Raw genomic sequence first — 14,132 nt, 5'->3', positions numbered from 1 at the left:
GGCTCGGATCTGTTATTCTCATCTGAACCAGCACTGTGCCAGCTCTAGACGAGCTCTGTTCTGCATCTGGACCAGATCTGTCCCACATTTGGACCGAAACACTATAAACCAGAGCTGTTCCGGAGTTGGCCCAGTGCTGGCCTAGATGAGAAAAAGAGATCCGTGCCGCTATTGGCCCTTTGTGCCTAAAGACACCGGCCCAGGTCCATTGTACACAACTGGCCCAGAACTGATGAATGGTTTTGGCCATATGATTTGTGCTGTATGGGGAGCTTTCCCCAATAAAAGAAAACTGTTTTTACGCATTTACTCTACCTTACACGGTTTTAGCTTACTAATTATAATTGGAGTAAGACTGTGCATGTAAATTCACTCATTGTGTGCTGCGTGCCTGTCTGGAGACGCGGATGGGAGAAAGGCATCGGAACTCAAAAGAGTCTCAACCTGATATTTTCTGTTTGTTTGATAGGGAAAGCTGTGTGCAAACAGAAACACACGCGCGCACACTTATATTCATTTGTTTTAATAAAAACACCCCAGAAGTTTCCCTCAAGGAATAAAAAGGTCGGGGATCAAGCCCCGAAAGGCCACCCCCCTGCACATGCCTGGACCACTGATATTAATGTGCTTTAGTTTTAGGAGTGGGGCCATGCATGGTCGACACTCAATTGCAACATCGAGTTTAACGGTTCAACTCATATATAGATTATTAATATGTCCCAAATCGTAATATGTTGAAAATAGTATTCCTAAGATTCCCGGATGGTCTACTACTGCCGGTAGTAATTTGAAGTGCAGAATGATGCACACTGTGGATGATATTACCCACAATTTACCACGAGTAGGCGGAGTTTAGTGACGCTCCACTGCATTAATAAATGATATAACTGATCACACCCTGAATGAGCAAATGAAAGTAAACATTTACAGTAAACATTACATACAAAATAATGAATGAATAAATAACTTAATGGAATGAAGAGCTGTATTTTGATATGTGTGACAGTTATTTGCCACAATGTTGTCTGGACAACAACTGCCACTTCCGCTTCCGACAAAGTATGTCCCAGTTTGTGCAATATATTTAGCCATGCACTCAAAAGTACCTACTATAATGGCTAGTACAAGTAGGCGAATTGGAACGCAGGGATAGATTGTTTTCACCCCGTGGCAGTATTGAGATTGAAAGCGAGGCAGAGGAAATTCAGTCTATTCAGTACTATATAGTTCACAGTCTTTATAAAGTGTTTCAGCAGTATATTCTAACATTTGTATTAGAATTCTCTTTACATGGACTTGAGCTATGACCATGGGCGCCGTAAAGGGGTGGAAGGTTAGGACGATTCTAAGGGCCCAGGCTGATTTAGGCCCCAGAAGAGCAGACACCCTTTTCATTTTCCTATTTGTAGGGGGCCCAGAAATTTTGGTTTCCATAGGGCCTAGAATTTCTGGTGGCACCCCTGGCTATGACACTTAAACCAACCAGGTGTCGCCAGGTCCTTTTTATATAATAATTAATCTCAAATATGACTTTGAGAGCTACAGTTAAAAACAATGGAAGAGTCATTCTCCAAAACGGATTGCCATTTCCACTTTGCAATTTTCAAAAAATGTAAGAATAAACCTAAACATTTTTTTTTAAATGGGGCTATATGTTAATCCTCCAAAAAACATATTTGCCCACCTCAGGAACAGAAACCTAATTAATATTAACCCTTTTCTTCAGGGAGTCGTTCTTGTACCACCCGGTTACGAACAATATGTACTCTATAAGAGTAGTAAAACAATAAATGTGAGGTGTAAAAGTTATTTTTTACAGATATTTCTTTTGCCAAAAATCACAAGGGATATTAAGATCATGTCCCATAAAGATATTTTATACATTTCCTACTGTAAATGTATAAAAACTTTATTTTTGTGAGTGGACGGCCTGCTACAGTGCCCTGATTAACAACTTCAAAGGTGATGTTCTCAATATTTTGCTTTTTTTGCACCCTCAGATACCACCTTTGTTAACAGTTGTTGTTCCGCCAGACAGTCTCCTATCCTAACAAACCATGTATCAATAGAAAGCTTATTCTTCAGCTTTCAGGTGATGTAAAAATCTCAATTTTGAAAAATTGAGCGTTAAGACTGGTTTTGTCTTCCATGGTCACAAATAGATATTTTTAATCTAAAATTTGAGAATGGATCCAGTCCTTGAGTTGCCAGGCATTCATTCCGAGTATGAATACACTTTAAGAAACTCATCAATTAACATGTATCTTTATAATATAAATAAATATTTTGGCAGCCACCTGCAGCTCCACAGTATTTTACTAAATTGCATATCGCATTGCACAATGAATGAAGTCATTTCCATGTTCCAGCAAACAAAGTAAGTTCTGAGGACGTCGTCAGTTCGTCTTCATTTGGTCACCGTGACATTACTTTGTGACCATGTTCTGAGGACGTCTTGGCAACGTTCCAGAAACGTTCTAGCCAGTACTGGTGGATATCGAGGATATTGGAGGTCCACACACCCGCTGCTGAGGCTGAGCTGCAACCAGCCTCTGGCTTAATGGACTGGATGACTGAGGATGATTGATGCTGCCAGCCGACCCCGCTGGTCCCGCCAAGCTCTCCTCTGTCTCTGCTGGTCCCACTCAGCTCTCCTTCTTCTTCCGAGTCACAGCTTGTCCCGCCCAGCTCTCATTCGCCTCCGCTGGACCTGTCTGGCTGTTAATGTGCTTGTCCGAAAACGTCTGGTTCAGCCCCTTCCGGCTGAAAGTGAGTGGTGCTGCTATTGACCACCCTGGCCGCACCTACTGCTACCACTCCCTATTAATCCCCCTCGTCCACCTTTTGAGCACCTGCCCTCCCTCCTCTGTTGGACTTTGTCGGTCGGAGGACTTGCCGTTCCAGTAGGGGGGAAGTGTCACGGTTTTGTTCTGCATTCTAGTTTCCAGTGTTCATTCATTAGTTTCATTGGTTGTTATTGCCCCACACCACGTTTCTGTTCTCACTGATTACGTTCTCCCTTGTTATTTAAGCCGTGTTTTGCCCTATTCCTTCGGCGCGAATTGTTTATGTATTCCGTGTGGTTTCTGCTCTGCGGGTTATCATTAAATACCTTTTGTGGAATTATTCTCCTTGTCGTGCGCTGATATAATACAGGTACACTTGACTGTTTTCACGATAGGCTGTCACAAAGTAACAGGAACTGAGATTTCTGTGACCCTAGGCAGAGCATACATGAATATTAATGAGTTTCCTGTTTCCTTTTAAAGGGTACTTATTTTGGCTAGATCGGTTCCCACACAGCAGAGAACGACCTGTATGTAGTGTATGAAATATCTCTTATTTCATCAACAGATTTACAATGAACCGACTAAAAAAAATGTAAATAGTAAACAAATATAAATGTTAATCAAACTTTTATTGGTATTGAAATGATGTGCCTGTTACGTTATCAGTGGTTATGTAATATGTAGTGATAATATGAACAAAAAAATTCACGCGAAACTGTGTAACGTAAACTGTTACCGACTGTTTTTATACTCTGCATAATGTAAAATCAAACAATATTTGAGCGTGGAATGCCACAATGGGCCAATCGAAGTATTCCAGAAATCAATGTAGTGATTTAACACATTCAATTAACAAGAGTGAATGAAAGACAAATTGTCACATCTTGTTTATATAAAAGTACATTTTATTTTCACTAATTAAAAATAAAAAGCAACAGTAAGTTATACAGAAAGAACAGTCAAGAGGGAGAAGCACATTTTCTATTTCTATAATTTGTTTTGTGTTTTCAAATGATTTCCAGTGTTAATGTTCATAAATATAACTACATTGGGGGATGAGCAGCATCTCTGTTCTGTCCTTCAAAAAAAAAAAAACCTAAAGCTGTGAAACTCAAAAGCCTAAATTGTAAAAAATTTGCCAGATTCCTTCACAAATACAACTTAAATGAGAGGAGAATGTAAAGAAAAATGCTCAAGGTTTAACAGTTTAAACCTGCCGTTTCAAAAACAGCTTTCTGAGGAACAGGTAAACTGTCTTGTTTTTCCAGCAGTCACACCTTCAAGCCTGCATTGTACTCGGTTCCACCATCTCTACTGCTACAGTATTCACATATATAATGACTATAACTACAGCGTACAATGAGAGTAAGATTTCACAGCGGTGTATGAGAGTATAATGTCAAGGATGTGTCCTGATGGCAAAGATAAAATATGATAAGAGAAATGAAGGTAGAAAAAACAGAATGTTCAGAGTAAGAAAAAAGACAATTAAGAGAGCTGGGAAGTAACAGAAAAACAGAATCAGAAAATTAAAGTACACACAGCGCAACACTTCCTGTTGAGAGAGCTTGCATCCTAGGACAAAGGAATCTCAAAGGAAATAGTCAGCAACTGGCTTTTTGGAGGGAATGCCTCTTGTTTCTTGTGGAGCGGCTTCAAATATAATGAATTCTTTCTGCAGGTGCTCATCAAGCTCCAAGATTGCAGCAACATTACCACATCTGTTATAAGAATAAAACAGTTACCATCTGCAAAATAAACGGTTTAGTGTTTGTGCAAAACAACTGATCAATACAACCAGTGTTCAATGTTTAGTAAAAAACTAAAATACATTTTTGAGGTTGAAAAACAATTAATTGCATCATCGTTTAATATAAAAATGTTCTTTATTACTCAAATCACAGAATCTTCTTTCAGTTTTTTTTTTAAAGAGACAAAACTCTTTCCATAAATATTATTTAACAGAGGTAAAAGACTGGTTCTTCCTAGCTTTGTAACGAAATAGATTTAATAGTACCCCTGTTTAGAAGCTCTATTGTGTCTGGCCCAAAAAGTAATTTAGACTTAGGATGGCTTGAGCATGATTAAATTATTGATTAAAATGTATTGAACTATTCCTTTAACAGCCATGTTACAAAACCCACCTGTAGCAGTAATTTGGAGCAGACCATACAGTGAGAACAGTCTCATTGAAGTGCCATTTGTACCCTTCCATGACAAGCTGGTGTGCCCTACAAATCATGTCGATGTCATTGGCAGCATTGAACTGGGCCACAACATCACTGCCAAAAAGATAGCCAGCTCCTCTTGGGCTAACGCCCCAGCCTGTGGTGTCTGAATCAAGGGAGAGATCTATTAAATCATGGAGTTCTTTTTATTAAAGCACTAGTAATATGGTTGCATTTATTCGTTTTGTGCTGGTCAATAAAAAAACCTTTACCTTCAGGATCAGACCACAAAAGATCACACATAGGCCCATCATGAGGCACTTCCTGTTTCCGGTCAATAGTTCTAATCTGGTCCAAAGTTTGGATTGAAGGTGAAAGGCCTCCATGTACACAAAATATCTGTGGTGTTGCAACGAGTTAAAAAAAAATCAACTTCTGTGCTGCCTTGACATTTTTCATTCAATCATCAAAGGCCAAATGACCAAAAAACATGTTATTAATGGCAACATAAAACCTTTTTAATATAAGCCTTTCAAGTATCAAAACAAACAAAAACTCACTTTGCCGTCAATGATCGCTGAGAGAGACAGGTAGTCAAAGATCTCTGTGCAGTACCTCCATACTGTAACGGAGCCGTATTTTCTTAAGCACTCATCATAAAACCCGTATACCTGTGTGATTTGCCTGGACTCATGATTCCCTCGGATCAGGGTTATTCTGTCTGGATAACGTACCTGCAAAAGCCAAAGCATATCTACATTAAAACTTTCATTGAATGAATTCAATAAAAAGATGGCAACAAATCCATTGAAGATATTCACAATATGTTATTTTCTCAGCCAGAGGCCGAGATTTGTGTCGGTTTATGTTCTTATTTGTTTTGTGTTATATCATCTGCCATGTTATCTGTGTTTATTATGCGCTACTGATGTAAGGTAAAGATTCTCACTGCTGCACTGTCACAGGCCACAACTCAAACATCAGACTCATCCAAGCCGCTGAGAAGTGCCGAATCACAACTCGCATAAAGAAATACCTCATCACATCACCTGCAGTAGCAATTACAAACTGAGATGGCGACAAAGAGGCCAATCCTACAGACTGCCACTTTAAAGAAAAAGGCAAACTATCAATCAAACAGTGTAGTCAATTTCTTGATTCAGCCCTTTGGGGAACAATGCTTTAAAGTATTTATATAGCACTTTTCACAATTGGCAAGGAAGCCAAACTCCAATGTCTCCAATATCTAAAATGCTGGCATGTGATCAGCCAAGGACAAAAACAAAAAAGACTGCACTCACCCTCACCCTCGCCCAACCCCCCCCCCCAAGAATAGTCCTTAATGTTACTTATTAGATGTCACATGGTTACAAACAGGCAACTGTTGGCCAAAAATGTATATTTTTCACTTAGCAACACCGCAACAAACTATTATGATTACCCAATTCTGAAAATATCATTCATGAAATATCAAGATGTTTATTAGTTTAACACCCTATGTCTCAATCAGCTCCCTTGCTCTTGAGATTGTGAATCAGTATATCGTGTACACGCGTCCAAGAACCGGTAAGGACCCTGGCTCCATTCTCATTCAGACACTGTTCAATTATTTTCCTGTGAGGTGAATGCTCGTTGTGATACTTCACAGCTGGTATTAATCAACTACCAGCAAAACCGACATCTCTCTGCCGTTATTTTCTAAACACTCGTTGAAATACATATGAGAAACTCTTTCATTATTCTGTTACATATCAGTTCACACATTTGGTTGATTATTTAATTTAACTGTTCAGAAGATTGTGTTGCCTGCCTGTCTAGCATCGTTTGTTTATACAAAACATAAAATAAGCGTTTGTCTTTTCATGAAGTTGGCCAATGCGATTTCAGTTAAACGTCTTCAAAACTTGTCGTATGATTTCCGGTAAGGGAACATAGGGAGCATCGATTTTTGCAGTGTATTGTTCGAACGTTTCAGTCCACAGGAGGGATTTTGCAAATGATACAGCCCTTAAAATGGCTGAGAACCTGGTCAGTGCCCCGACTACTGGGGGGCTGATTGAGACAACGGGACAGTCTACTAAACAATATTTAATAAAATAGGTTGATGCTTTGTTCATATATCTTATGGTAATGTCGAATAGATAGGAATTAACAAATGGAACATCTTGAGCAGCTTGTGTTAGGCTTACTTTAAATTTTATTGTATCAGCAATCATTTTTATAATAATAATTGAACACAGTGAAGAATACTGTGGCCTCAAAATACTTCCATACACAGCAACTAGATGGCGCATCTACATAATTCATACAGTGTTTGTCCGCATTAATTGTCATGAAATAAAGGTATTTGCAAAAGCTGCATGTTGCAGTTTTATTTAAGTTAAATGTATGCTTTCAGTAGAGACTTCAACGCGTTTAAATAAAGACAGTGACTAGATCAGGCATTTGTATACTTTCAAGCCATTAAATCGCTGAGTTGGCTATTTTAGTCTCTGTATATATCATCACATAGATATCTCAATTTCCAGGCCTGGGAACAAAACAGCTGTGTTTACGGTCTATTTTCCACAGAGTCTCTCGTTACATAAAGATAACTCGCACACTTGTGTTCTGAATGAAGCAGTCGCTCTGCATTTATAACAAAGCATGTGGATTACGTAGAGAGCAGAGAAAGGATCCTGTTGGCCGGCCATATGATGACTACGCGCACATCCCCAGACCTCAATCCCATCAAAAATTAAAACAAATCAAATTCATGCAATTTACACGGATGAGCCCAGCGAGGTCAAAAAATACAGAAATACGTATTTCCCTGGAAAATCACATCCCTGCAACGTTTCTCTGGACGTACACTTTATATCAGTGTCCCCTCCCCAACCTAAAAACTGAATTTGCTAAATACCAAAATAAAAGGACTCCCAAATAGAATTAGTATATTCTTTGCAAAAATGCACTACCGGATTACTGACATCAAGAGAGTTGAGAACTCGTATTTGTGAACATTGTAGTGCCATATGACGTGGAGATGTCTGTAATCCAGTAACAGAAGGATTGAGTCCTTCCATTGTGGCATTGAGCAAATTCAGCTTTGGGGTCTGAAAGGGGACACTGATGTAAAGCATATTTCCAGAGAAACATTTTGGATTTTCATTCTAGAAACATTGTTCCTCAAAAGTCTGAATCAAGAAATTGACCACACACTATGTGTTATTAATGCTTTGCCTTTTTTATTGGATTAGGAAGCCACTCCTACAATCAGCATAGTTAGCCTAGTAGCAAACACCTGTTGCAGTGTTTGAGTGTGTATAAAGTGTGTCTGTTCTCTGCTGTTTTTGATGTCTGATGAAGGCCTTGATAGTGGCCAAAACATCACTTATGTTAACTAAAAATTTATACTTTTTGTGTTGCACCATTTCTTCATTTAGTAGTCTCTTTGGATTCAAACATTGTTGGTTTGGGATAATACTGTGCTAGTGGTTTTAGAACATTTTAATACAAACATCTTACATAATGTGTCTTTAAAGCATGGATGTCAGTACCTTAAGAGCAAGAAGTAACAGAAATGTCTCCACACTGTAAAAGCCTCGGTCCACAAAATCTCCCATGAAGAGGTAGTTTGTTTCTGGAACATCTCCTCCTACCTAAAGCAAAACAAATTATTACGTTTTGTTTTATAATAAACCATGAATCACTGTAATACCTGTTACCAAATTGCTAATTACTTAATTTTCATTGGATCAAAATATTCCAGTAAAACCAGTAAGAATATTTTGTAAAGGGATAGTTCACCCAAAAATGAATATTTTGTCATGAATTACTCACCCTCTACTTTTTTCAAACCAGTATAGATTTCTTTGTTTGGTTGAACACAGAGAAAGATATTTGGATGAATGCTTGTAACCAAACTCTTTTTGAACCCTACTACCATATTAGGAAAAAGTGAGAGAATTTTACATTTACAATGTCCTGAAAAAAATTAAAAACGCTCAGTGCTTGGAATAATAAGAATAGGTGCATGAGACAGAGCTACGTGTTTGTGCAAATTGCTTTTGTCGTGGTTGTGCTTGTTTTTGTGTGACAATAATCAATGGCGCAGTGTTCATTGAGTCCATATAGCCAGATGCTGATGTGGAACCCTGTTATTTAAATATGTCATCTGGCTGTTCTGCATGTCTGAGTAAATGAGGTGCACAGATGAACATACTAGTGATGGTCGAGGACTTGCATCTGCACTGTATGAGGATATAAACACATGAACGTAATACCCAGAGTTGCTCAGAGTTTATTTTATGAGCATTTTACTGTTTGAATAAAGCTATCCTCAAGCATACACTAAAACTCAAGCGTCTTCCCGATGACCCGTCAAAATAAAAGTCCTGTTTACTTGAACACTAAATACTGAAAAATACTGTAGTATTTGCTAAAGCAAATTATAGTGCCCTTGTAGTAAACAGATAAACTGTAGATAACACTGCAGTAGATTTCCCACTATGGCAGTCAATGATGCCACAGAATTGAAAATGGCTAACATTCTTTCAAATACCTTTCTCTGTGTTCACAAGAAGTAATTATTACAGGTATGAAATGACATGAGGCTGAGTCAATGATGTCAGAATTGTTGGGTGAATTATTACTTTAAAGACAATTTGGCACACTGATCTGATTACACTGGTGGTAAATTGCCATGTGAATAATAAATGGGAATCAATCAAACTAAGTTTGATAGGGATCGATGTCACATTAAAAACGTTGCTCCAAGCAAGTTGTGTAATGCAAATCCCTTTAGATGATGTTGGAGAAAAATTAAAAGACTGGATTAACCTTTTTTCAAGTATGAGAGCTCAGACTTACTCTAAACAACTCCTTTAAATCGTAAAACTGCCCATGGATGTCACCACACACCTTAAGAGTGAAACAAAAGTTTATACACAGGCATGATAAAAAATAATAGCTTACGCAAAAAATAAAACGGGTTACAATGTTTCAAAAAATTAATTTCACATTCCTCTAGATTTATATATACTTACTGTAACAGGAGAGTCTACTCTCTGCACATTGCTCTCTTCTACAAGAATCTCTCTGAAACACACAGACACAGTGTAGTATAAACTCATGATCGTATATGCAAAAGAGGCTCATATTGTTCATATCACACAGAATATGCAATTTATACCTGGCTTTGGCACACAGGGCTTTCACTTCATTTTCCTTGATGAGTTCACACCTTCGTAACTGGTCGATCTGTCTGTCAAGATCACTCATGTCACCCATGGCAGATTGCAGAAAAAGGTTAACGAAAAATATAAGCGACACAAACTCCTTCAAACACAGTATGGCATACGAAAGGAAACTGTGGACGAATCTGGGGTCAGCAACCTGTTTGATGTAAAAAAAAAAAGACAGTTAATATATAGCGATGCAACATGCAATAAAAATGTTATCAGTCAAAAACTATGATTATGTCATTAAGGGAATCGTTTAGTTACTGTACAAGAAAGGTTGCAACTGATGCACAAAGTCAACATTAGTCATCAAAAAAAAAACGTCACATTTAACCAGTGCCAAGAGGCCGAGTAGCCATGAAACAGTTCGTTTTTCAAAAAGCAATGTTATTTTAAGCCAATGACAGTTCTTAAAAGATACAAAGGTAAATGGAAAATATAAATAATTAATAGTAAGGACACAAGCAATTAACTTAGTTTAGCCATCTAAGACTACGCAGCATTTAACACTTGACTCACAGTTCTATGAACCAAGACCTGACAAACATACTCAAATAAAAAACACAAGTGGACTTTATGTTGGGGTGACAGTTCATTCAAGTGTCGACATCAGCTGAAGAGTCTTATAAAAGGTATACAAATGTAACATTTTTATATAAAAAGACCTTTTGTCCAACAACTAATTTTGTAAGATTCGATCACATGTTATTGAATTACTTTAAATCTGAAGGCAAACCATTTAGCTCAGCTCCTTCGTTCACATTCAAATCCACCGTGATCCGAATTTGACCGACTGTGACAAGTTTTCTAAAAACGTAATTATTAAATGGGGTTTGAAAATAACAATAAAAAAACCATCGACAATCATTAATCGCGAAGATATTTACAATCTTAATGTCAAGCTCGACCACAAATTCCACCCGGAGGCGAGTCGATCCGGAATTAGCGAGCTAGCTAGCCAGAGCAGCTAAAGGCCTGAAAAATCGAGTTTATCTCTAGATTAACCGGGTAATATAGTATTTGACCGCCCAAACCACAAGAAGGCTATCGAAAAATATAAGCGACACCTACCTTGGATAACTTCAGAAAGACCTGCGAAGACTGAAGTAAATCGGAACATCGGCGTCAGTTGGCTTTTCAGGTCCTATACACGGATCATCAGTCTTTTTCTCCCACCACCTCCCTCTACCGGCGGCAGTCACCTCCTTCGTCTTCATCTTCTTTTAGAGTTTATGGCGGTTGGCAAACAAACATTTGCTAAATTCCCGCCACCTACTGGGCTGGAGTGTGGAACGTTGCTGTTAAACGGAGAGTTTGAGAGAAACAAAGTAAAACAAATAATTATACAAATTTTAGACCCCAGCACCTTCTAAATTCTATTTAACAAATATCACTTTCTTAAGAATCGCATTAGCAGTATATTTGATAAGTATTTAATCCATTATTTAATAATGTTTTAAGTGTAAGGATTTCTATTTCCATATCTTAACTCTTCAATAGCATCTGGCTGCAGAATTCCACTTGCACTCTCAGACATCTTCGCTTCCTGTGACATCACTTGCAGTCGACAATTAACTGTGACGTCACATGCAATTGACACAAATAAACCGGAGAATTCATCACTCCAGAACTACAGCAAGGATTATATATATATATATATATATATATATATATATATATATATATATATATATATATTAAAATAAATGTTATATTGTAATATAGCGGCAAAGTCTATCATATATGTATCCAGAGTGAGGAAAATGGCTCAGAAAATCGCCCTGAACCTCTCAGATCCAAGCCCTCATCTCTTTACAATGCTGTCGTCTGGTCGGCGCTATAGAGCACTGAGCACCAAAACAACTAGACACAAAAACAGTATCTTCCCTCAGGCCATCTACCTCTTGAACAGTTAAATGTACCCGCCGTGCAATTTAATAAATCTGCGTGAAATAATAATTAAGTGCTAAATTAATACCCTCCAGATAATACACCTTCTATTGTTTTATACAACTTTTTCTGTAAATTATACTTAATTCTGCTGCATATAGCATATACCTTCTACATACAATAATTATTCTTAATTTTTACTTGTACAAATTTATTTGGAAAACAACAGCTTTTTTAAATGGCCTTCCCAGTGTAATTTTATTTTCCTCAGTGTGGTTGGCTTCAGGGCAGGGCATAAACTACAGTGGTGAAATGTGCAACATGATGTGCACAGAGCCACCAGTTTAAAAAAAAAATGTATTATTGAATGGTGCATCTGCAAGAAAACGATGAGACCAATATATAGATACATTTTTTATTTGGTAGCGTTAGTTAATAAAAACATAGCGGTTTATTGACCATATTAACTTGACAAAATAAAAAATAACAAATGCAGTAGAAGTACAGTTACAGTTTTTGTTAACTAGACAATTTAACTGAAACAAACTTATTTTTTACCACAAATAATAAAACATGGACGGCACACTATCCAGTGGTTTTAACGTGCATATAATTAGCTAGTTTAGTTTATTTTTTAAACGACTGATAGAGATGGTGATATAATAGTTGGCTGGTTCACCTATACAAACTCTTTGTATAAACAAGTAGTCAGCATTCAGACCGACAACATTTTTTATACTGGATATTATATACTATCACACATGGACAAAACATTAAAACTTACGGAAATCATACGTCCTTGTGCTACGCGTGCAAAATGCAAGCAGTGCTAAGAGTGCGGGTGTTGACTGCAAGTGACGTCACAGGAAGCGAATGTTTCTGAGCGTACAAGTCTGAGAGTGCAAGTTGATAGGCTGCAGCCAGACCCTTCTCTAACTCTTCCAACAGTGACATACTATCATAATCATGAGCAGAACAAGTTCTTCTGTTTCTGATGATCTGCAAAATCTACAGTTCCCGGATTCATGTTTGCTGATTCTATATAGGGAATACAGGGACTCTAGTGACAATTGCATCTTGTATTCTACACCCAATACTTCCCACTCGATTCCAAATATGATATAGATGACTTCCTCTACTCTCTGTATTCCAAAGATTTGCCATTTCTCTTTAATTGCTGATCTGATTTTGGCCTTAGTGTCATCTTTACTAAACGGGATCTTAATTTCTATTAGAGAAGTACAGAGCATGCTTTGCAAACTGATCCGCTTCCTCAATTCCTTCCACCCCCACATGTGCTGGTGTCCACAAAAAACATATCTTACATCCTAACTTATATACTGATAACATACATAAAATGATTTAATATGATGTTTTGTCTCGATGATCTCTCACTAATAAGATTTGATAATGCAGAGAAAGAGTCTGAGCACATGACGCGTTCTTTGGTCGAGCATCCTCCATCCACCTGATAGCTAGTAAAACTTCTACCATTTCTGTAGAATACACTCCAACATGATCAGAAACTCTTTTACAAATTTTGATTTAAAGCGTGGAATCCATACAGCAGCTGAAGCTTGAACAGTTTCAGGATCTTTGGATCCGTGAAAACATTGATCACATTTTGTCATTTGTTCAAGATAAAGACTGATTTCCGAATTTCGCTTGTTTAGACAAAGTTGGGCCGAGTACCAAAACAACCTTGTAGCCAATCAGCAGTAAGGTGCACATTGCACATGATGGATATTAGCCGAGCCGACCGCTGACGAAAGCAAAAGATGGGGGTAGAGGTGTGTCTGTTTTGGTGATTTGAACATCAACAATGGCTTTGAGAAATCGGAAACCCCGAATAACCTGTTTTTCATTTATCAACAACTTTCTGTATATGAATTGCGTGTCTCGGTTTTATATCTAGCCTAATCACATTCACTTGTGGTTTAATGTACAACATTAGTCTTATAATAGGACACTTTCTCTTTTTTGAAAAGCACATAAATAGACAGTCACATAGATAAACAAAATCTCCATTGATCTGCCCATTTTCTCGCCACATTGTTCGCATT

At 37.7% G+C, this 14,132-nt stretch overlaps 1 protein-coding gene and 1 long non-coding RNA gene across 2 annotated transcripts in view; one reads left to right on the top strand and one right to left on the bottom strand.

Moving 5' to 3' along the window:
- Nucleotides 1-3,673: 3,673 nt before the first annotated feature.
- ppp4cb (protein phosphatase 4, catalytic subunit b) lies at nucleotides 3,674-11,436 on the bottom strand. The gene is made up of 9 exons (XM_056770518.1): nucleotides 11,251-11,436; nucleotides 10,131-10,333; nucleotides 9,985-10,036; nucleotides 9,809-9,859; nucleotides 8,497-8,598; nucleotides 5,518-5,691; nucleotides 5,230-5,356; nucleotides 4,934-5,123; nucleotides 3,674-4,510 (listed from the first exon to the last, which is right to left on the bottom strand). Exons 2-9 carry the CDS (start codon nucleotides 10,226-10,228, stop codon nucleotides 4,381-4,383), a joined length of 924 nt encoding a protein of 307 aa, XP_056626496.1. The 5' UTR covers nucleotides 10,229-10,333; nucleotides 11,251-11,436; the 3' UTR covers nucleotides 3,674-4,380.
- The window catches only part of LOC130438574 (uncharacterized), a 24,277-nt gene continuing 20,588 nt past the window's right edge, over nucleotides 10,444-14,132 (top strand). The window contains exon 1 of the long non-coding RNA XR_008909348.1: nucleotides 10,444-10,811. This is a non-coding gene — a long non-coding RNA (uncharacterized LOC130438574). The remainder of the gene's footprint in view (nucleotides 10,812-14,132) is intronic.

The sequence above is a fragment of the Triplophysa dalaica genome, chromosome 17, assembly GCF_015846415.1.
Source record: "Triplophysa dalaica isolate WHDGS20190420 chromosome 17, ASM1584641v1, whole genome shotgun sequence".
Lineage (NCBI taxonomy): Eukaryota > Metazoa > Chordata > Actinopteri > Cypriniformes > Nemacheilidae > Triplophysa > Triplophysa dalaica.
The sequence above is the reverse complement of the archived record's forward strand: the minus strand, read 5'-3'. Positions and strand labels throughout refer to the sequence as shown.

What these genes read in the sequence shown, in the direction of transcription:
- ppp4cb (XM_056770518.1), bottom strand. Translation starts at nt 10,228, where the DNA reads ATGGGTGACATGAGTGATCTTGACAGACAGATCGACCAGTTACGAAGG. An exon ending in GAGTAGACTCTCCTGTTACA is followed by an intron (nt 9,860 to 9,984) that starts GTAAGTATATAT and finishes TTCACTCTTAAG; the next exon opens with GTGTGTGGTGACATCCATGG. An exon ending in GCTCCAAATTACTGCTACAG is followed by an intron (nt 4,511 to 4,933) that starts GTGGGTTTTGTA and finishes TTCTTATAACAG; the next exon opens with ATGTGGTAATGTTGCTGCAA.